At 40.3% G+C, this 22,576-nt stretch overlaps 2 protein-coding genes across 6 annotated transcripts in view; one reads left to right on the top strand and one right to left on the bottom strand.

Annotated features, from left to right (window-relative positions):
* AGGF1 (angiogenic factor with G-patch and FHA domains 1) overlaps window positions 1–10,493 on the bottom strand; it is a 48,508-nt gene extending 38,015 nt beyond the window's left edge. The window contains exons 1-4 of the mRNA XM_081268214.1: window positions 9,921–10,493; window positions 5,488–5,590; window positions 3,333–3,532; window positions 441–605 (exon numbers count right to left, since the gene is read on the bottom strand). Coding sequence (XP_081124340.1) covers window positions 441–605; window positions 3,333–3,532; window positions 5,488–5,590; window positions 9,921–10,142 — 690 coding nt within the window. The 5' untranslated portion in view covers window positions 10,143–10,493. The remainder of the gene's footprint in view (window positions 1–440; window positions 606–3,332; window positions 3,533–5,487; window positions 5,591–9,920) is intronic.
* A 53-nt stretch (window positions 10,494–10,546) lies between these two features.
* The window catches only part of NAIP (NLR family apoptosis inhibitory protein), an 83,021-nt gene continuing 70,991 nt past the window's right edge, over window positions 10,547–22,576 (top strand). For 3 of the 5 annotated variants that reach the window (XM_081267854.1, XM_081267855.1, XM_081267856.1), the window contains exons 1-2: window positions 10,547–10,661; window positions 10,907–10,981. The gene's annotated coding sequence lies outside the window, so the exon portion shown is untranslated. The remainder of the gene's footprint in view (window positions 10,662–10,906; window positions 10,982–22,576) is intronic. The other 2 variants (XR_014018971.1, XR_014018972.1) reach the window with 1 other exon arrangement.

Genomic DNA, 22,576 nt, shown 5'->3' on the forward strand with positions numbered 1-22,576 from the left:
TAAAAGGTTATTAGGAACCAGGTACAACAGTGCATGCCTGTAATCGTAGATAGGAGGCTGAGAAGGATGATTACAAGTTCAAGGTCAGCTTAAGCAACTTATTGAGACCCTGTCTCAAAATAAAATAAAAAAGAGCTCAGGAGGTAGCTCAGTGGTAGAATACTTGCTGAGCATGCATAAGGCCATGGATTTTAATCACCAAAATCACACACACACAAAAAAAAATTTAGATTGCTCTAAAATATTGATCTGTAATAATCACAATTAGCAACTTATCTTACTCAAAAATCTAAAAGGGTAGCATCACAAGCTATTTTATAATCCTTTTGTCAAAGAGCTTTGAATAAAACATAATTTTTAAATGCCATATCTTGCTTTTACTTCAGCTTAGCTGAATACGATTTGGTATTTAAAAAAAAAAAAAAATCCAAGACACTTACAGAATCGTAATAGAAACCAGTGCTGTGATCAAAATATAGTCCCGTACTTTCATCATAACTAAATCCAGTCTGTGATACAGCAGCTTCTGCAGCAGCTCTCAAACTCTCAGCTAATGATGAACCTTCTAAGGATGTATCTTCTGTTGCTAATGCAGACGTTAACTCCTACAGAAGACAGTCACATAAAATAAGACAAACTTCTGTATATCAATCCAAAAGTTATCAGAATTTAAAATAAGTAGAAAGAAAACTATGTTTAAAAACAATGACTTCCATTTCTACAATGGAAAGATATGGCTACCAATTACAATTGGAACTGTTTTAACAAATTTAATTCAATTTTGACTCAATTTTTAGTTATAATGGTGGAGATGGAATAAAGGAATCTGTGCATACTAGGTGAATACTCTACCAGTAACTACACCTCCGGCCCCTTGATCCAGTTTTAAAGACACTAAAACTAAGAGAATAACAATTATTCAAAAATAAATGTATAAGCCGGGCGCAGTAGGCTCAGGAGGCTGAGACAGGAGAATCCCGAGTTCAAAGCCAGCCTCAGCAATGGCAAGGGGCTAAGCAACTCAGAGAGACCCTGTCTCTAAATATAATACAAAAATAGCGCTGGGGATGTGAGTTCCATGGTTGAGTGCCCCTGAGTTCAATCCCCAGTACCTAAAAAAATAATAATTAATTAAAAAAAATGTCTGGGGGCTGGGGTTGTAGCTCAGTGGCAGAGCACTTGCCTAGCACATGTGAGGCACTGATCCAATTCTCAGCACCACATGAAATAAAATAAAGGTATTTGTGTCCATCTATAACTAATAAAATATTTTTAAAATAAAAAAAAATATGATACTATAGGGAAACAATCTATAAAAAAACAGACCATGAAATATTAAGACAAAAGATCTATATTTTTCAATAATTATATGTTCAGGGGGCTGGGGATGTGGCTCAAGCGGTAGCGCGCTCGCCTGGCATGCGTGCGGCCCGGGTTCGATCCTCAGCACCACATACAAAGATGTTGTGTCCGCCGATAACTAAAAAATAAATATTAAAAAAATTCTCTCTCTCTCTCTCTCTCTCTCTCTCACTCACTCTTTCTTTAAAAAAATAAAAAATAATTATATGTTCAATGAGAAAAACACTTTAAAAAGAGAGATGGAGAAGAAAGTTACAGATTAAATGAGGCATAATAATTCTGATTCAAACAAATTATAAAACTCAAATGTACAAAACAATTAAGGAAATTTGAACAGGGAGAGGCTATTTAACATAAAAGAATTTTTTTTTTTACAGCTATGGATATAGCTCTTCAATGGCAGAGCACTTGCCTAGCATGCATGCACAAGGCCCTGGGTTCAATATCTGGCACTAGGGGAAAAAATTATTTTTAAATATAACTTAAGTGCACAGGCTGAGGTAGGAGGATCACTTAAGCCCTGGAGTTTAAGGTCGGCCCAAAAGACATACCAAGACCCTATATTCCCCCAAAATATGTTTTTACATGTAAACATGATATTGTATGTGCTGTTCAAAGCTCTTTAGCTGAGCCAAAATATACTGACAAGTTTTCTTTTTTTTTAGAGAGAGAGAGAATTTTTTAATATTTATTTTCTAGTTTTCGGCTGACACAACATCTTTGTTTGTATGTGGTGCTGAGGATCGAACCCGGGCCGCACACATGCCAGGCAAACGCGCTACCACTTGAGCCACATCCCCAGCCCCTGACAAATTTTCTTTGTTTAATTTGTACACGTCACAAAATTTTAGAGCACAATGTAGCAGGAAAACAATTATACATATAAATAAATTCTGATGGGGGGAGTTACTGGGGATTGAACCCAGTTGTGCTCTATCACTGAGCTACATATCCAGACCTTTGTATTTTTTTTTTTTTATTTTGAGACAGTCTTGCAAAGTTGCTGTGGCTGGCCTTGAACTTGCAATCCAGCTGCCTCAGCCTCCTGAGTCACTGGGATTACAGATATGAGCCACCACAGCCAGCCTAATTTTGGCTTTTAAAAACTGTTGGTAGGAATGCTGGTAATCCCAGCAACTTGGGAGGCCAAGGATTGCAAGTTCAAAAGTCAACCTCAGCAACTTAGAGAGGCCCTAAGCAATTTAGTGAGACCCTGTCTCAAAACAAAAAATAAAAAGTTGGCTGGGGGTGTGGTTCAGTGGTTAAGTATTCCTGGGTTCAATCTCTGGTATAAATAAATAAGTAAATAAATAAACAGAAATTTTGCCAGGTGGAGCCTGATGTATTCCCACTCAGGAGACTGAGGCAGGATGATTCCAGTTTTGAGGCCAGCCTCCGACACCTGCCAAAACCCTGTCTCAAAATAAAAAGGACTAGGGATGTAGTTCAGTAGTATAGTGCCCAGGGGTTCAATTTCAGAAACAACAACAAGGAAAAAAAACTTGCAAGACACAGTGGCATGTGCCTGTAGTCCCAGCTACTTGAAGGCTGAAACATGAGAATCATATGAGCCCAGAGATTTGAGACACCTGGGCAACATAGCACAGCATAGCACAACCTCATCTCAAAACATAAAATAAAGTGTACTATTCTTTGGACAATTGAATGTTTATAACCCTAGAATGTTATAATGCGCCAAAGGAGTCTATCTTTCCACATAATAATAACAAATAAGGACAAGTTCTTTAGCATCAAGAATTTCATGTTGCCAGGTGTGATGGCATATGCCTGTAATCCTAGCAACTTAGAAGACTGAGGAATGAATGAAGCTCAAGACCCATCTCAGCAATACAGTAGGACCCTGTCCAAAATAAAAGAAAAAGGGATAGGGATTTAGCTCAGTGATAAACCACCCCTGGGTTCAATCCCCAGCAACATGGGAAAAAAAACTTCAATTAGCATTTTATTACCTGTGAATTTGAGGTGAAATGATCTTCAGGTTCACATTTAACATTTTCTGTTGCAACAGTACCAGTGAAAATATCACTTTCTATTTGTGATTGGTCTTCAGAACTAGAAGTAGGAGCTTCAGTATTCTGACAATGCTGAACTGAGTGTTCGGTCACCTTATTTGTTAGACTATCATCATTATAGTATGCCTGATAATAACCTGTAGCAAAAGCAAATTAAGTGACATATTAGAATAGTGTACATAAAACAGGCTTAATTCTGAAACATTGGCTCTAAGTACAAAACAACACACATTACAACTGTACATATTTTAAAAAATTAAAACTGATGATGCATATGAATCTTCAAATTGTGTACCTTTAATTCTACTGTCTCCATCAGTACCCCAGTTATCAAGCTATAAAAAAGCCAGGTGAACAGATTTGGAATTTCCACATCAAGGGTAAAGAAGAGCTGAGCACAGTGGCACTCACCTATAATCCCAGCAACTCAGGAGGCTGAGGCAGGAGGATTAAAAGTTCAAAGCCAGCTTCAATAACTTAGTGAGACCCTGTCTCAAAATAAAATATAAAATAGGGCAAGGGATGTGGTTCAGTGGTTAAGCACCCCTGGGCTCAATCCCCAGTGGGGCCCCACCTCCCAAAAAAGACAGGAGGCTGAGGCAGAAGGATTGCAAGTTTAAAGCCAGCCCCAGCAATTTTAATGAGGCCCTAAGCAACTTAGGGAGAGCCTGTATCAAAATTAAAAAATATAAAAAGGTAGGGATGTGGCTCAGTGGTTAAGTGCCTCTGGATTCAATCCCTGGTGCCAAAAATAAATAAATAAGGCTAGGGATATAGCTCAGTGGCAACACTGGGTTCAATCATCAGTACTGAAAAAAAAAAGGGGGGGGCGGGGATATGGCTCAAGCGGTAGGGCACTTGCCTGACATGCGTGGGGTGCTGGGTTCAATCCTCAGCACCACATAAAAATAAAAATAAAGATGTTGTGTCCACCGAAAACAAAAAAATAAATATTAAAAAATTCTCTCTCTCTCTCTAAAAAAAAGGGGGGGGGGTAAAATAGAAATATGTAGATAGCTTGTATTCTGTCAAAAAAACCTAGTAACTGGATTTGATTTTGCTGTCCAATTTTTCTCATGCTGAGAAAAATTTAATATCATTTATATATAAGGCTACTACTATTGGTATGTTTAGAAATTTACCTATATGTCATGAACGAAGCAATGTAAAACATAATGGGAAAGATTACTTCTTATGATCCACAGTAATTAAAACTCAGTAGCTCAATTATTTTGTGTTATAATAACAATTGATGAGGGTATGATGGTAGGTTTACCATTCCTCCAAGTACCTAAGAGACTAGTACTAAATATAATGCTAAGTGGAACATATCAACAAGAAAACCTGAACCCCTGGACACAAAAAAAAGGCCAGATATGAAAGTATCTGCATGGCACAATTTACTCAGTAAGCCAGGCATGGTGAAGAGTTTCTGCAGTCCCAGAGTCTGAAGTGGCAGGATCACTTGAACCCAGAAGTCTGAGACCAGCCTGGAGAACACAGTGAGACCCCCCATGTCAAAAACAAAAAATAAAATGATTCAGTGAGGGGCTGGGATTATAGTGATAGAGTACTTGCCTAGCACATGTGAGGCACTGGATTTGATTCTCAACACTACATATAAATAATAAAAATAAATTAAATAAAGGTACTGCATCCACCTACAACTAAAAAAAAAAAAAATCTCAAAAAAAATTACTCAGTGAGGAGCTAGGGTTGTGGTTCAGTTGTAGAGCGCTTGCCTAGCATATGTGAGGCACCAGGTTCAATTCTCAGCCCCACATATAAATAAAATGAATTAAATAAAGGTCCATCAACATCTTAAAAAAAATATATATATATATATTAAAAAAATTACTCAGTAATGTTTTCAGTCCACAGAAAACACATCAGCAACATTATAGAAATTAAAGAAATGACAGTACCAGAGAGCAAATTAATTATCTACAAATACCAAATTATGTGGAAAGAAGTCAATATTATGACAGTTCTCATATTTATGTAGATCTTTATCTATTTTAAATTTAACAGAAACAGTATGTTAGCATGTTCTGAATGTTATAGTATTAGGATACCCTCACTAGATGAATACCTGAAATTGACCAAGGAGTATGGTTCTCTGTTTGTACTTCTACATCAAACTTTTTATTATCTTCATTTCTCCCACAATGAAGTATTTTACTGAGTTCTTCCACCTGGAAGGAAACAAAAGCTTTAGGAAAAATCATAAAGCAATCTACTACATACACCATTCTTTTCATATGAAAACAAGAAAGTATTTTTCTTGGTAAAAGTTTCAGACAAGTGGCAACCCCTATCACATCTCCTCTCACCTTGCAAGAGTTCTCTTTTTCTTTCTGGAATAAATCTTACTCTTTTATGTTCAAAAGTTTTAAAGAAGAGCCAAAGGAGGGTTTGTTTCTTTTTCAGAAATACTAAAAATACTTATAACTCTTAGAGTTAATTTTCATATTTTTTTTTTCTTTTGAGATGGGGATCTCACTATGTTGACTAGACTGGCCTGGATACTCCTAGGCTAAAATGATCCTCCTACCTTAGCCTCCCAAGTGCTGGCACTATAAGCACACAATATCATACTTGGCACATGGATGTTTTTATTCTTAAATTTGCTTGCACAGCAGGGAGCAGTGGTACATGCCTATAATCCCAGCAGCTTGGGAGGCTGAGGCAGGAGAATCGCGAGTTCAAAACCAGCCTCAGGAAAAGCGAGGCACTAAGTAACTCAGTGAGACCCTCTCTAAATAAAATACAAAATAGGGCTGGGGATGTGGCTCAGTGGACGAGTGTCCCTGAGTTCAATTCCCAGTACAAAAAACAAACAAACAAAATTTTTGTGGGGCTGGGATTGTGGCTCAGCGGTAGAACGCTCACCTAGCATGGGCAGGACCCAGATTCAATTCTCAGGACCACATAAAAATAAAGGCATTGTGTTGTGTCCATCTACAAAAAAGATATTCTCTCTCTCTCTCAAAAAAATAAAAAATAAAAATAAAAAAAAAATTTGCTTGCCAAACATAGAAATACTATCCCCCAACTTAATCTGGCCAAACTAAGTAATGGGACTTCATGAACAGAATCCTTCATTTCTAACCAATAGGACCATTTGTGGCTGAGTGGTTGAGTGCTTGCCTAACATGCACCAGGCCCCAGGTTAAACGCATAGCACTGCCAAAAAAGCAAGAACAGAGAAGAAACCAACCAAACACACACACAAGAAATATTTTTATGCTACTAGAATATTTTTATGCTACTATTTGAAAAGTCAGCTGTTCTAAAGAAATAGCCAGGAACGGTGGCACAAGCCTATAATTCCACCTAGTCAGAAGGCTGAGGTAGGAGGATCCCAAGTTCAAGAACACACTGGGCAAATTAAGGATACGCTGTCTCAAAAAATTGAAGACTGGGGATGTAGCTCAGTGGTAGAGGACTTGCTGAGAAAGTATAAAGCCCTGTATTCAATCCCCAGTAACACACACACACAAACACAAACACACACAGAGAATTAGAAAAATCTAAAAACTACAAATTCCATCCATACTGAATTATCTAGTATCACTCAGTGTCCTTCACCTGGAATTAGCTATTCACTTAAATACATTAATGCCATCTGTATGCCTTAATGCACATTTGTTTTCTTTAAATAGTGGTCTTATGACTAAATAACTGCAGCAGAAGGGAACAGAGAACAAGGCCATCTGAGAGGGGCATCTATCTTCCACATGCCTCATATATTAAAATGCCCTTGAAAGGATACTGCATTGATCAGAGAAACACAGTGTGGACATGCCCATAAGCAGATGAGTAGCTACCTTAGTTAATGCTTCTCTAAAAGATTCTTAGTATGAGACAATATCTACTATATGCATGAAACCAACTTTTAAAAAAAGCGACAAAATATTTAAGATACATTAGCTTAAATAGAGGAAGGTGTAAGACTGATTATATATAGATTATCTAAGCACTTTATGAGTTATCAGATCTGCTCTTATTACCAGGACTGGAACTAGTGTGAAACAAGCAAGATACTTTAAGGTAACAAATCTAAGGAGCCACTCTCTCGCAGCTCCATAAAAGTATAGGGTCCATACCTGAAAATAAGTGCCCCTTTAGCTTCCTCATCCTAGGAGCCTAACTACTTTGCCCTAGTTCTGGTTCTGGCTGCTTCCACTATCACATGTACTAGATTATTGGTACTTTGGATAACATCTCCATAATTCACACCACTGCCTTACAAATTAGTTATCCTAATGACCAATTTTACATATAAAAATACCTGAAGAGACAAGTAATTTACACAAGGTATTTAGACCCCAAAGCCAGATCCTGCACATATTATGGTTTTCTATTATTTCATCCTCAATTCTCAAGCCTACATTTTACTGCTCCAAATGAAACATGAATGATTTGGGATGACAGTTAACCAAATTCCTCCCTCCCAGGGGAGGCTGACTAGGAGAGCAGAGTTAACTACTATAAGTTAGTACTTATAATTACTACTAAAGTTGGTACTTTACTACTGTGAGTTAGTATTTCTAAGTTAATTTGATGTTTTTGTGGTGCTGGGGATCCAACCCAGGACCTTGCAAATGCTAAGCATGAGCTCTACTGCTTGCTGAGCTATATCCCTAGCATTTTTTTTTAAAGATGAGGTTGCCCAGGCTAATCTTGAACTCCTAGTTCAAGTGATCTCCTGTCTTGGCCTCCCAAATAATGGAGACTATGGGCACAAGCCACCTACCCCACCTTACATTTCCATTTCTTCCCCCCCCCCAGTAGAAAATTACTTTATTCTAATTAACTTACAAAAAATATCAGAACAGCTGGTTTAAGGAGGCTACAGAAACATCTGCCCAGTCCTAAATTCTGTACCAACTCAGTGAACTTCCATACAATTAGAATATTCTCTTCCATTGCCATTCAGAAACAACAAAGCTACTAAGTGAGGTTTTACATTGTGGTTTTACAGTTCGTACTTTCACTATCAATTACATTTTTATATTAATGTAACAGAGCCGATTTTCCACTTTTTCAATTTGAACTTCTTGATTAACTAATCTGTTTGCAATTCTGCACTACTTCAGCATCTCACTGAAATCTTCACAGAGCTTAACATCACCCTGATTCTGGGCACACTACAAAAACTTTTTTATCTGATAAAGACAAGGGCCACCAAGCTGCTTCTGCTGTGGTGGCTGGGTTCCCTGAGGCTCCCAGTAAATGAAGTCAGTCTCAGAGGACTCAATAATACTTCCCCCACTGAGGCCCACAATGATGGTACAACCCAGTGTGTGCCTAACAGAAAAGCCCACAGCCACACCAGCTGCAGTGGTTGCTATCGACCATCAGACCTGACTGCTGGTGTGCAGCGTCAGATGAAAGGGCTGCTTCTGTGGCAGAGCTGCTGGTGCTGGCCTGGGTGCAGCTTTCATCTCAGGGGCCTGGCTGGCTGGGATTAGGAGGTGGGGGGTTTGCAAGCTTCCACATGCCATGCTGTGCACAAGTTTCAGAGCCCAGAACGCTAAAGGGCAAAGCTTGGGGGCAACCCCACCAGAAAGCCAGCAGAAGCTGGGGGGCATATTTCCATTTTTTATGATGGACCAGTATCAAGTTAACATTAATAAGAAAATGCTGGCTCTTGGAAGATTAGTAAAATGTTTTCTTTGAGAATCTTTAAGATAAGCAGTATTTTAACAATTTATAAGTATAAAAGAGTTTTATTTAATGTTATCATATTGTGGTCTCCTCCCATGTTTACCATATTTCTCAATCCTGGCACAATTCCTATACATAAGAGGAATTAAAGAACTAGCACTGAGTAAAAAGTAAAAAACAATCTATGTCATAATGTCAACAACTGTAACCAATGGGCATAGAAGTCATTTCAACTCAGCAGTTAATTTTCGGAACTCATTTTTACTCGGAGCTCATTTTTTCTCGGCAGTATTGGGGATTAAAACCCAAGAACAACAACTCTGGGCTACATTCCCAGCCTTTTTTTTCTTTAAAGACAGGTTCTTGATAAGTTGCCGCGGCTGGCCTTAAACTTGAGATCCTCTTGCCTCAGCCTCCTGAAGGTTGCTGGGATTACAAGCGGGAATCACCGTGAGGCTAAAAAAAAAATATTGCAAGGCTGGGGACGTAGCTCAGAGTTACAGCGTCTAGAATGTGTGAAGCTCTGGGTTCGATTCCTCATTATAACACACACAAACATATACACACACCCCGCAACTGTCAATGGGGCGTTGGGACAAGTGAGAATTTAGACCGTCTGGCCAAAGCACTGGAGTTCAATTCAGGCTAGCCCCGAGGGTCTCTTAAACCAGGTACACTGAAACTTAGATTTGCTCCAGTTGTATTTGGAATTACAACTCTAGGCTTTCATTTACTGCAGTTACTCTATAAAGTAGTTCTGGGCTCCAGCCAGGGAGCCCTTCCGAAGCCATCAAAGGCTTGGAAGACTTCACGGGGCTGGAAGGGGCTCGGAGCTAGAGGCGGACAGCGCACCTGCGTGCGGAGCTCCTGGTTGTTGCTTTCTGCGCTCTGGTACAGCCGCTCGGTGTGATGCAGCAGCTTCTCTATCTCCCGCACCTGACGCTTGCAGCTTCGCAGCTCGCGTTCCAACTTCTCCACCTTCCGCCTCAGCTGGGCCAGTTCAGGCTCGGGGGAGGTGGGCGGTGACAGTGACAACGAAGGCGACGGCGGGGGGGACGGTGCCTCGCAAGCCATGAGGTCCGGCGAGAGGTGGCCCGCGAGCGCGGAGGCACTACGCTCAGACCAAGATTGATGCCGGCGGCCCCAGGGGCCACGGGAGAGCGCGGGCTGCGAAAGGTGGCCTCACACCCTGCCTGCCGCGGTGGCCCCTGGCCATGACGCCCTGAAACTTATCACCTGTGGTCGAACGGGTCGGCGAACCAATGAGCAAGGGGACGGAGGACGGCCCCTGCCCGATCTGCGCGACTTGAAATCGGAACACTTTGTTGACAGTAACCTTTCACAGCGACCAAAATGCCGAGAGGAGACTTGGAGAAGTACTCGGGTTAAAGAATTAGAAGACAGAGCGCTCGGCGGTTCCCGAGCAGAACCGGAAACAATTTACCGGAGGTGGGCGGGGCCAAGACGAAAAAGGAAGCGACGGGAAGCGGGAAGGGCCTTTTGGTACATTTGCGCACCTCCATCCTGCGTGCCGGGGCTGCACAAGGGGACGTGGAGAGGTGGAAGGAAAGTGGTTGTAGAAGGTCTAGCGAGGTAAAAATTTCTGTACATGCCGACCGTCTTTGAGAAAAACCTTTTGTTTGGAGTTCAGTTCCCAGCTCTGTATTTTCCACATGTGAACACTGAGTCACATCTGGAAATGATTTGCCAGGGATTGTAGAGATAATGATAATTTAGAACTAGAACGTTGTATTCTGATGCCCTGCTTACTTGGTCTGCTGACTCCATGAGTTTAGACACCCTGGAAAGAGGACTAATTAATTATATTTGACTTGCAGACAAGAGAACCCTTGGTGAGGAAGTAAAAGAAAATGCTCTGTGGAACAGGAGAGAAAAATACTCTTGTTGGGTAGGTTTACTTTATTTATCCTGTATGAACCCTACCTTTGCTTCACTAGTCTTTAAATCATGGGCTTCTTAAAACACACTTCCTCCCTTCCTCAAGGTCTCTTAAATTAGATACTGGTTTCAGAAAGCTGGCCTGAGATTTTCCAGAGGTCAAACTTCCGTGTTTTTCTTTTGGTACTAGGGTTTGAACCCAGGGGTACTTTACCACTGAGTTATATTCCCAGCCTTTTTTTATTTTTTAGACAGGGTCTCTCTAAGTTGCTTAGGGCCTCGCCAATGCCAAGGTTGACCTTGAATTTACACTCCTCCTACCTAAACCCCGGAACTGCTGGGATTACAAGCATGCATCACCACACCCAAAACTTCCCATTATTGTCTATATTCCCTTTCCTTCAGCTTTCTCCACCATCAAACTAGGCAGTACCCACAGAAACTGTGTGGTTAACCAAAATGTCAGAACAGCAGTGGCAAGAAAATTCACTAACAGAAACCTAAGGGCCAGTGCTTGTGAGACACACATCTTTGACAAGGCTCACCATGTTTGGGTCATTTTTCTGAGGCTCCTCCATATCTTAGCAAATTCTTGGAATCCACAGACAGAAGATTTCCAAATTAGATGACTGCTGCACAGCATCATTAAATCATTCCATTTTTCCTGGGATACCAGGGTCAATCATCACCAGTGCCCAGACCCTGGGGAAGCTGAGGAGCTATGTATTGTGTTAATAACTGATAAGGTAAATCTTCACTCTGCTTTTCTTTTTCAAAATTGACTTAATGGGCCGGATATGATGGCACATGACTGTAATTGCAGTGACTGGGGTAGCTGAGGCAGGAGGGTTGCAAGTTCAAGGCCAACCTCAGCAATTAGCACAGCCCTAAGCAACTTAGTGAGAAGTTGTCTCGAAGTAAAAATAACAAAGGCTGCAGATGTGGTTCAGTGGTAAAGTGACCCTGGGTTCAAATCGCTGGTACCAAAAAATAAATAAGTAAAATTGGCTTAGTGGCATTAGGGGGCGTATAACTCAGTATTGGCATGTGCTTAGCATGAGCCATGTTCAATCCCCAACACCACTCACACAAAAAAAGACATAATTGACTTAATTATCATGAATCTCCTCTATTTTTCCATATAAATTTTAAAGTTAATTTTTCAATTCCTCAAGCAATCCAATGGAACGTTTTTTTGAAAATTACATTCAAATGTATGGACTCATTGGGGATAGAATTAACTTGAAAGTTTATCAATTCACATACCTTCTTTTTTTACTTTAGTCCTTCTATTTTATTTTTCTTTTACTTTGGTGTGTGTGTGTGTGTGTGTGTGTGTGTGTGTGTGGTGTTGGGGATTGAACATGGCTCATGCTAAGCACATGCCACTACTGAGCCTCACATATGCTAGGCAAGGGCTTTACTTCTGAGTTATATTCCCACCAGCCTCTTAAGTTGGTATAGTCCTTCTTTTAAAATTTATTCAGTCGTAGATGGACACAACACCTTATTTATTTATTTATTTATGTGTGGTGCTGAGACTCACATATGCCAGGCAAGTGCTCTACCACTGAGCCACAACCCCAGCCCAAGTTTTAACACTGTTTCTGAAAAGGTCTTGGTCTTTCTTTTATGGGGGTGATGGGGTAGGGTTTTAGAGATTTAACCCCCACTGAACTACTTCCCCAGCTCTTTTTGTTTTTTAGTTTGAGACAGGGTCTCACTAACTTGCTTAGGGCCCAAGCTAAGTTGCTGAGGCTGGCCTTGAACTTGCAATCCTCCTGCCTTGGCCTCCTGAGTTGTGGGGTTACGGGTATGCCTGGATGGTTATACCCAATTTGAGGTACCTTCAGGACCCCTGTACCAATGTCCAGTAGGGAATGAGCACTTCAGAAACCTGACTGAAGCTCAAGAAACACATCTGACTGTACAGCTAGTACTGGGTAAAGCATTTCACACAGCTTCAGGGTGAAGGAGGTAAAGCAAATGAGTGAGTGCACAGGGCAGCCAGCCACTACTACTGGGTTCCAAGGACCATGGAAGTTTGCGGGAATGGGACTCCCTGTCTTATGCAGCTTTTCATTTTTTTAGAAAAGGCAAAAAAAAAAAAAAAAAAAATTAAAGGGGAAACCCCTGTTTAAAATCAATGGTTCAAGTTAGAAAGAAAATTTGTCATTACTCGTTACTGGTTATTCCATAATTTTCATCATCCATGTTTGCTTCAGATAAGCTCCAGGGTCTTCTCATTTTTACCATCACTACCCCTGCTGTGTTTGTCCCTTTCCTCCCCATTCTTTGCTCTTCTCCTACTTTTTCTTCTTTTCATGCTTTCATCTGAAGAAAGTTTAACTGTCTCTCTATGAATCAGAATTGGCATGTGCTTAGCATCAGTTGATAGATCTCTTTCCTTCCAGGTAATAAGTCAGGATTTTCCAGGTAAATAGAACCAATGGGAGAAATTATATATATATATATATATATATATATATATTACATTTATAAATGTTATATATATGTAATTTCTTCTACTTGTTATATATATATGTATGTGTGTGTATATATATAGAGAGAGGGGGGGTAGGGAATATAAGGAATTGGCTGTATTGATTATGGAGGCCAAGAAGTCACATAATGTATTACCTACAAGCCAGAGAAACAGGAAAGCTGGAGGCATAGTTCGAAGACCTCCAAGTTTGGGAACCAATCCTGTGGATCCCAATTCAAATCTGGAGGCCTGAGAACTAGGAGTGCCAAGGTCAGAAGAAAATTGGTGCTTCCCTCCAGCAGGCAGGCAGAGACTAATGCTTGCCTTTTGTTCTGTTCAAACCCTTTGTGTGTTGCCTGATGTCTGAAAGGAAAGTGACCACAACACAGGAGATCTTTATTGCAGCAGTGAGAAAGAGAAGAAGACAAAGAGAGAGCAAGAGAGAGGGGCCCGGCAGGAGGGAGTTTTTATAGCCAAAATCTAATGGGGTCTTTAGGTCTGCAAGCTGCCTTGTTGGCGTACAGTGATTGGATCATACAGTAGTTGCTACAGTGATTGGATCATACAGTAGTTGCTAAGGGTATCATCTTCTGCCTTCAGGCAGATGGGGTAGGGGTCAGATGTGGGTTTCCATTGCATCAGACTGGTGGGGGTGGAGTGTTCAGCCTTGAGTGGGGTTGAGTGTTCAGCCTTGACGCAAACTGGTGATAAAGAACCAGACAGTGGGGGGTTTGAGTGCCCTGGGTTATCCTACAGCTACCATTCATTCAGCCCACCCTGCAGACAACTTAGTTCAGCCTGCCCTGAACCTAACAATGTCCACTCACATGGGGGGCGGGGGGAGGTGGCAATCTGCTTAACTCAGTTCTTAAAGTCAAGTGTTAATCTCTTTTGACATCAACCTCACACAGACATCACATTTAACAGGGCAACATGAAAATAGGAAGTTTATCTACATTGAATTCTTTTGCAGAGACTCTTTTGCTGACAGTCCTAAAAATCAGCCATGGTGAAGATTTCTGGAGAAGCCCAGTTAAGACTTTTCTGTGGAGAAAGGTGGTGCCACTTTAGGTTCAATCCCCAGTACCAAATAAATAAATAAGAAAACAACAAAGAGCTTGAGATATAGCTTCGTGGTAGAGCACCCTGAGCTCAATCCCCATAACAATAACAAAAGAGAGAGAGAGAGAGAGAGATTGATTCTCCATTCTGCCTTTGAGTCTAGGGTTTGGCCATATAATTTGCTTTAGTGAGTAGAATGAAGTAATATGCCAAAGAGAAAACCCCTTCTAAACCTAGTTTTCAAGATTAGGTCTCCACAGACCTAATCCTAGGTCTTCAAGAGTCAAGATCAAAGAATTATCCTGGAGCTGAACCTCTCAAACTCTCTTTGGTGAAGGACTATGTAATAAAATGTTCCAATCCATTTTGGATTGATGTATTTGTAATATACAACAAAATGTGTGAGTTAATGGGGCAGGGAGGGTGTGTAGAGAACATGGATGTAATAAGGGCTGCTGGATACTATGAAGTACTAGTTTTCAAGAGATGCAAATGAAGTATGGATTTTAAAAGTTATGCTTTGAACAGTGCTTCTTTTACCATGACTGGCTTATTTCTGTTTTTCAGTATTCAAATTTGGCTACAAAAAGCAAAAATTAGCAATTCTACATTGATGTTAAATTCTTTTGAAGGTGTTCATTACACCAGGTGTGGTGGCACATGCCTGTAATCCCAGGGACTCGGGAAGCTGAGGCAGGAAGACTGCAAGTTCCATGCCAGTTTTGGCAACTCAGTGAGGTCCTAAGCAACTCGGAAAGACTCTGTCTGAAAGTAAAAAATAAAAAGGACTGGCGATGTAGCTCAGTGTTAAGCCCTGCTGGGTTTAATCCCTAGTACCAAAAACAAAACTAAAATCTCACTCAAGCCAGCCCATCTATGCTGAGCTTTAATAATCTCTTGTAATATCTCTGGCCTTGGCCTGTAAAAAACTTTTATTCAAAACCTTAAGTAAATCATTTATTTTCTCATTGTTTCCAAAAAGCCTGTGAATTGACCCTTTCTGATTTCTGTTGATTGATTTATACAGAGATTAAACTCAGCTATGATCAACCACTGGGCCACGTCCCCAGTCCTTTTTATTTTTTATTTTGAGACACGTGTGGGAGGCCAACCTTACACGTGACTGAGTTATACTCCCCGGCTGGGTGCTGAGGCGCTCAGTGAAAGAAACGTGGCAGAGCTTTCCCCACCCTTCTTGGGTCCGAGGGTCACGCATGGATGTGTCTTGCTACAGCCCCATGGGTGAAGCTATGCTCACCTGTTCCTTTGTAATATAACCCCTTGCCCTGTTTAGGATAGAATCTTCCATGGAAATGCCTTGTGTGTGTCCCCTTCTCTTACTGTGCCCTTGAGTATGGCCTACCCAGGTGTCAGTCAACCTACCGACAGTGGACATCATGAAGATAGACTCAGCCCCCTGAAACCTGACCCCTTGCCTCATTTGAATAGCTTCTCCTCAATAAAAGGGGTCAGCACATGCTCTCGCGCTCTCTTTCTATGGACCCTTAAGGTCAGAGGAGCCCTCACAGTGACCCTAAAGAAAAAGGTATTTGTGTCTCTTGTGTGGTTATTTCGTGCAGCCCAGTTAGCCCAGTTTAATTGGAGTGACTCCTGAGCCTTTTAGTCTCGAGAACAGAAACCCGGTCTTCCTAAGTCGCTTAGGGCCTCGTTAAATTGCTGAGGCTGGCTTTCAACATGTGATCCTCCTGCCTCAGCCTTCCCAGCTGCATACACCACAGCACCTGGCTCTGAATTCTATTTTTAAAACTGTTTTGGCGATAGACACTGCTAGGTTGTTAACTGAATAGCCATTCCCCCAACTTTCTTACAGGGAAACTTGTTGGGGTCCAACCTCCTGAAGTCATGGAGAGAATAAGTACCCTAAGGAATCCCAACACAGAATTCCTGTCTATTAGCTGAAGCCAAGGAGGCTGGAATGCTGAACGTAGCAGGACAGCAACGACTCCTGACACTAGACTAATTATTGTGGGGATGTTGACCCTGATTAAGGAGAAAACTAAGGCCCCAACTATACTACCTGCTGTGTACTTTAGGTGTATGTTTCCTGGCATTTTATGAGAACATATCCTGTTTTGTCACTGGGGAAATGTTTTCTTAGTACTAGCAAACCAGTTAGTTGTTTTCAATGTGTTATGCCATAGTTAAGATTTAACCTCACACTGCCCTGTAAGAGATGTGCTGTGCAAGAACAAAGCAGGCTGCAGCTTCCCAGGCTCCCAACTCCCCCATGAAACAAATTGTCATTTTAGGACTCAGAGTCTTCGTGCATAATTGTGGGCTGAACTCTCACCAATAGTTCATTCACAGCAAGTGCTCACCTTTTGTTAGAGGTAGAAATACATCTAATAAAGAATGTATTTCTGATTCTTCTTTGCCACTGGTTGACCATGTGACAAAGTTATGGCCAATGAGGTATAAGTAGAAGTCTAGAAGCAAGATTTCTGGGAAAGCTATTGCTTTCTGTTAAAAAAAAAAAAAAAAAAAGAACAGATTTAGGCTTTTGTTTTAATCTTTCTTTTTCTTCTGAGTCCCCTTACCTGGAAGGTGGATATTGTATTGAAGGTGAAGCAACTATTTTGTGACCATGAGGCAGTCATGGAGGTGACCACCATACTCTAAGAAAAGGAACAATGAGAGGAAGCTGAGACGTTAATGGTGCTGTGAGCACCATTAGTCAAAAAACTAAACCCAATTTGATTAAGTCACTATATTGTTTTTTTTTTATTATTTTTTAGTTGTAGATGGACATGATACCTTTATTTTATTTAATTATTTTTTATGTTGTTCTGAGAATTGAATCCAGTGCCTCACAGGTGCTAGGCAAGTGCTCTACCCCTGAGCCACAACCCCAACCCCACTAAATTGGGTTTTTATTTCATACAGCCAAATGGAATGTTTATATACTTTGTTAGATGTCTTAGTAATTTTTAATAATTTTAAATGACTAAACTACTTACTATACTAGTCTCTAGACATGCTTTATGAGAATTTCAATTCAAAGAATAATTGCTGAAGCTTGACGCCATGGCTCCCGCCTGTAATTCCAGCAGCTCGGGAGGCTTAGGCAGGAGGATCTCGAGTTCAAAGCCAGCCTCAGCAACTTAGCAAAGCCTTAAGCAACTCAGCGAGATCCTGTCTCTAAATAAAATATAAAAAGGGCTGGGGACGTGGCTCAAGCGGTAGCGCGCTCGCCTGGCATGCGTGCGACCCGGGTTCGATCCTCAGCACCACATACCAACAAAGATGTTGTGTCTGCTGAGAACTAAAAAATAAATATTAAAAAAAAATTCTCTCTCTCCTCTCTCACTCTCTCTTTTAAAAAAGGGGGGGGGGGGAGCTGGGGGAGTGGCTCAGTGGTTGAATGCCCCTGGGTTCAATCCCTGGTACCAAAAATATAAATAAATAAATAATTGCTGACACCCTATTTAAGAACCTTTAGTTGAGTGTTGTGACACATGCCTATAGTCCCAGCAATTTAGTGAGACCTTATCTTAAAAAAATATTTTATTTTAAATAAAGGAGCTGGAGGTGTAACTATGTGGTAGAGATTAACTTGGGCTAAATCCCCAGTAAAACACACACACACACACACAGAAGCTTGACTTCTTTGACTTCCTGGTGCTATTTTGATTAGCAGTGAAAGTGTTTAGAAGATACAGGGCTCTTCTTTGTTTTTTGTCTTCATCTATGTGACTGATGATTCAGAAACCTTCCACTTAAGAAACATTTCAATTGGCTTAGAGTAAAAGTTTTATTCCCCCAACATTTTCTCCAAAAGTAAAATATTAATTGACAAGTGTCCAGCAATTAATAGCTTAAAACTTACTAAAAATTTGACCAATAAATTTTCCTTTAATGTTTCCTAATAGTGTGACATAAAAATGCTCCTGCTGCATTTTGAAGTTTATGGGTTTCCCCTTCTCCTTTAATCCAAGAAATGGTGTCCAGAAGAAGTTATAACAATGCTAGAAAAAGGAAGTGGAGCAGGCATGCAGTGGTGCACGCCTGTCATCCCAGCAACTTGGGAGGCTGAGGTGGGGAGATCACAAGTTTGAAGTTAATCTTGACAGGTTATTGAGATCTGGTCTCAAAATAAAAAAATAAAGAGGTCTATGGGTGTGGTTCCATGGTAGAGCATTTCTGGGTTCAATCCCCAGGACCACATCAGAAAATAGAGAGGGCTGACTCTGTGTGTGTGTGTATGTGTGTGTGTGTGTGTGTGCACGCACATGTATGTGCACACATGCACAGATGCTCAAGCACATGCATGTGCATTCTATATGGGTTCCGTTGAAAAACTGCAATTCATTAAATTTGCAAATAACTGATTCAGACTTGAAAATGAACAATAAATTTTTGTTGCCCTAAAACTTCTCTAAAAAATAAAATCTATCAAAAAGTGAGTAGAGGGGGTTGTAGGGGAGTGTAGCTCAGTGGCACAGTGCTTGCCTACCAAGCAAGAGGCTCTAGGTTCAGTCTCAGCACCAAGGGAAGAAATAAGTGAGTGGTGACTATAATTCGTGTGTACTGAGCACAGCCAGCATGTTCCCAAGACAATAAGTGTTCAGTCTAAGCTGCTAAATTGAATTGAAAAATCATTAAATGCAAGAGAAAAGCAATTGCTTATAGATAAATAGCTTGAGTGGTATTAGACTTTCAGAGTTTACGAGCTCAAAAAAAAAATGTGAGAAACTGAATAAGGTGGTGAACACCCATAATCCCAGCAACTGGGGAGGCTGAAACAGAAGGATCACCATGTAAGCGAGACCCTGTCTCAAAATAAAAAGTGCTGGGGATGTAGCTTAGTAGTAAAAGAGCCCCTGGTTTAGATCTCCAGTACAAAAAAAAAAATAAATCAGAGAGCTGGAGCATGGAAAATGACACCTTTAACCTGGGTCTGCTGATATTCTTCTTCATTTTTATTGCTAAAATGTAGATAAATTTTCAAGAATTCTTCTAAAGGCAAAATAGAGCAACATTTATATAAATATTAAGGAAACATTATGTCCCAGACATGGTGCTAGGCACATTTCACTATAATGGTGAGTTGAAAATAGGTTCAGTCTCTCATCATGTACAGTCTAGTGGAGGAGACATCTAGACATTCATTAGAAATCACACAAATAAAAGCACAACTGACAATAACAGCATTAGAACCCCATCATTCATTGAATGCACATTACTCAATAGGAGCACTGTCTAAAAATGCAATGGGAGTTCCATTTGAAGGACAAGAGTGCTGACGATAATTTAAGGAAAACGAGTAAGGGAATTGTGGCAACAGGTTCTTTGATTTTACTAACTAAACGATAAGTTTAAAAAAAATCAATTCAAGGGCTGGGGATGTGGCTCAAGTGGTGGCGCGCTCGCCTGGCATGCGTGCGGCCCGGGTTCGATCCTCAGCACCACATACCAACAAAGATGTTGTGTCCGCCGAGAACTAAAAAAAAAATGGGTATTAAAAATTCTCTCTCTCTCTCTCACTGTCTCTCCTCTCTCACTCTCTCTTTTAAAAAAAAAATCAATTCAAATTCTCTTTTAGAGGACTAAAACAGATAACTATGACAGAATACCCTCTTATTAGGAAAACAAATTCTCAGAAACTTTCCCAACATTACCCCACATCTGGGCAGTTATGTTCACAGTAGGTTGTATGGAAAGGAAAGAATGTTAGGCCAGTTTCATATAATAATGATATAATAATACAGAAAAGTAATTTTTATATTTATATCAAACCAAGATTTTTAAATGTATTACATTAAGCTGGGCATGCCTGTAATCCCAGCAGCTCGGGAGGCTGAGACAGGAGGATCCCAAGTTCAAAGCCACCTTTAACAAAAGCCAGGTGCTAAGCAACTGAGTGAGACCCTGTCTCTAAATAAAATTTTAAAAAAGGTTTGGGGATGTGGCTTAGTGAACGAGTGCCCCTGAGTTCAACCCCTAGTACCAAAAAAAAAAAAAAGAAAAGAAAAGAAAAAATGTATTACATTAAATAGTATAAGATAGCTGGGCACAGAGGCACAGCCTGTAATCCCAGCAGCTTGGGAAGCTGAGCAGGAAGATCACGAGTTCAAAGCCAGCCTCAGCAAAAGTAAGGTGCTTAGCAACTCAGTGAGACCCTGTATCTAAATAAAACACAAAACAGGGCTGGGGATGAGGCTCAGTGGCTGAGTGCCCAGGAGTTCAATCACCAGTAATTCTCCCCCCCACACACACACACAAAATAAATAAAATAGTATAAGAATATTATACATTAAGCCAGGAGCAGTGACATTGCCTATAATCGCAGCAGCTCAGGAGGCTGAGGCAGGAGGATTTCGAGTTCAATTTAGTGAGGCACTTAGCAGCTCAACAAGACTGTCTCTAAATAAAATATAAAAGCAGTCTAGGTATGTGGCTCAGTGGTTGAAAACCCCTGAGGGTTGAGGGTTCAATCCTCAGTACCAAAAAAAATAATAAAAATAATATTATACATTAAAATATAACAATTCATATTATAAATCATTATATAAGTATATAACAATATGATTATGAGAAAATAACAATATTATTGCATTTATAACTCAACAATATCTAAACACAATAATACAAAATGCTATAAAAATAATTTTATGTTATATCATTATGATCGTGATAAGAACAATTAATATAGGATGATTTTCCCCTGTCTTGGGAGGGTCTAATAGTCAATTTCTCCGTATTCTGAAAGCAAGGGAAGGAATGGGTTCTGAGCCTAATGTACTTTACTCTATCATGAAGAAACTAAGACTAGGTTTGAGGAAGACAAAGAAGAATTCTAAGGAAGTCAAAGAAAAAAAAATAAGGAAACATTTTTCTTAAGAACATATACAAGGTTCATAGCAGCACAATTCACAATTGCTAGACTGTGGAATCAACCCAGATGCCCTTCAATAGATGAATGGATAAAAAAAAAATGTGGCATTTATACACCATGGAGTATTACGCAGCACTAAAAAATGACAAAATCATGGAATTTGCAGGGAAATGGATGGCACTAGAGCAGATTATGCTTAGTGAAGCTATCCAATTCCTAAAAAACAAATACCAAATGTCTTCTTTGATATAATGAGAGCAACTAAGAACAGAGCAGGGAGGAAGAGCAGGAAGAAAAGATTAACATTAAACAGAGACATGAGGTGGGAGGGAAAGGGAGAAAAAAGGGAAATTGCATGGAAATGGAGGGAGACCCTCATTGTTATACAAAATTTACATATAAGAGGTTGTGAGGGGAATGGGATAATAAACAAGGAGGGAAATGAATTACAGTAGATGGGGTAGAGAGAGAAGATGGGAGGGGAGGGGAGGGGGGATAGTAGAGGATAGGAAAGGTAGCAGAATACAACAGTCACTAATATGGCAGTATGTAAAAATGTGGATGTGTAACCGATGTGATTCTGCAATCTGTATTTGGGGTAAAAATGGGAGTTCATAACCCACTTGATTCTAATGTATGAAATATGATGTGTCAAGAGCTTTGTAATGTTGTGAACAACCAATAAAAAAAATAAAATGATTTTATTAAGACAACAAACAAACAACAAAAAAAAAGAACATATAAAGGGATGAAGGAAAGAAGAAGAGGAATTTGTGGCCAGGTTGGGAGCCAGGAAAAGTTGATCAGATAGACAAAGCATGGTGGGGCATGCCTGTAATTTCAGAGACTTTGGAGACTGAGGCAGGAGGATCACAAATTTAAGACCAGCTCAGGCAAATTAACAAGATTCCATCTCAGAATGTTTAAAAAACAATAAAAGGGTTGGGTATGTAGCTCCATAGTAGAATGTCCATGGGTTTAATTCCCAGTACGAAGAAGAAGAGAAAGAAGGAGAAAGAACAGAGTAGCTGAAAGCTATAATTCCAGCAGCTCAGGAGGCCTAGGCAGGAGGATGGCAAGTTGGAGGCCAGTCTCAGAAACTTAGACCCTCAGCAACTTAATAAAACCCTGTCTCAATATAAAAAATAGGAAGAACCAGGGATGTAGCTTAGTGGTAAAGCATTCCCAGGTCCAATTGCACATATG

This window comes from Spermophilus citellus (genome assembly GCF_964194105.1).
Source record: "Spermophilus citellus genome assembly, chromosome: 1".
Taxonomy (NCBI): domain Eukaryota; kingdom Metazoa; phylum Chordata; class Mammalia; order Rodentia; family Sciuridae; genus Spermophilus; species Spermophilus citellus.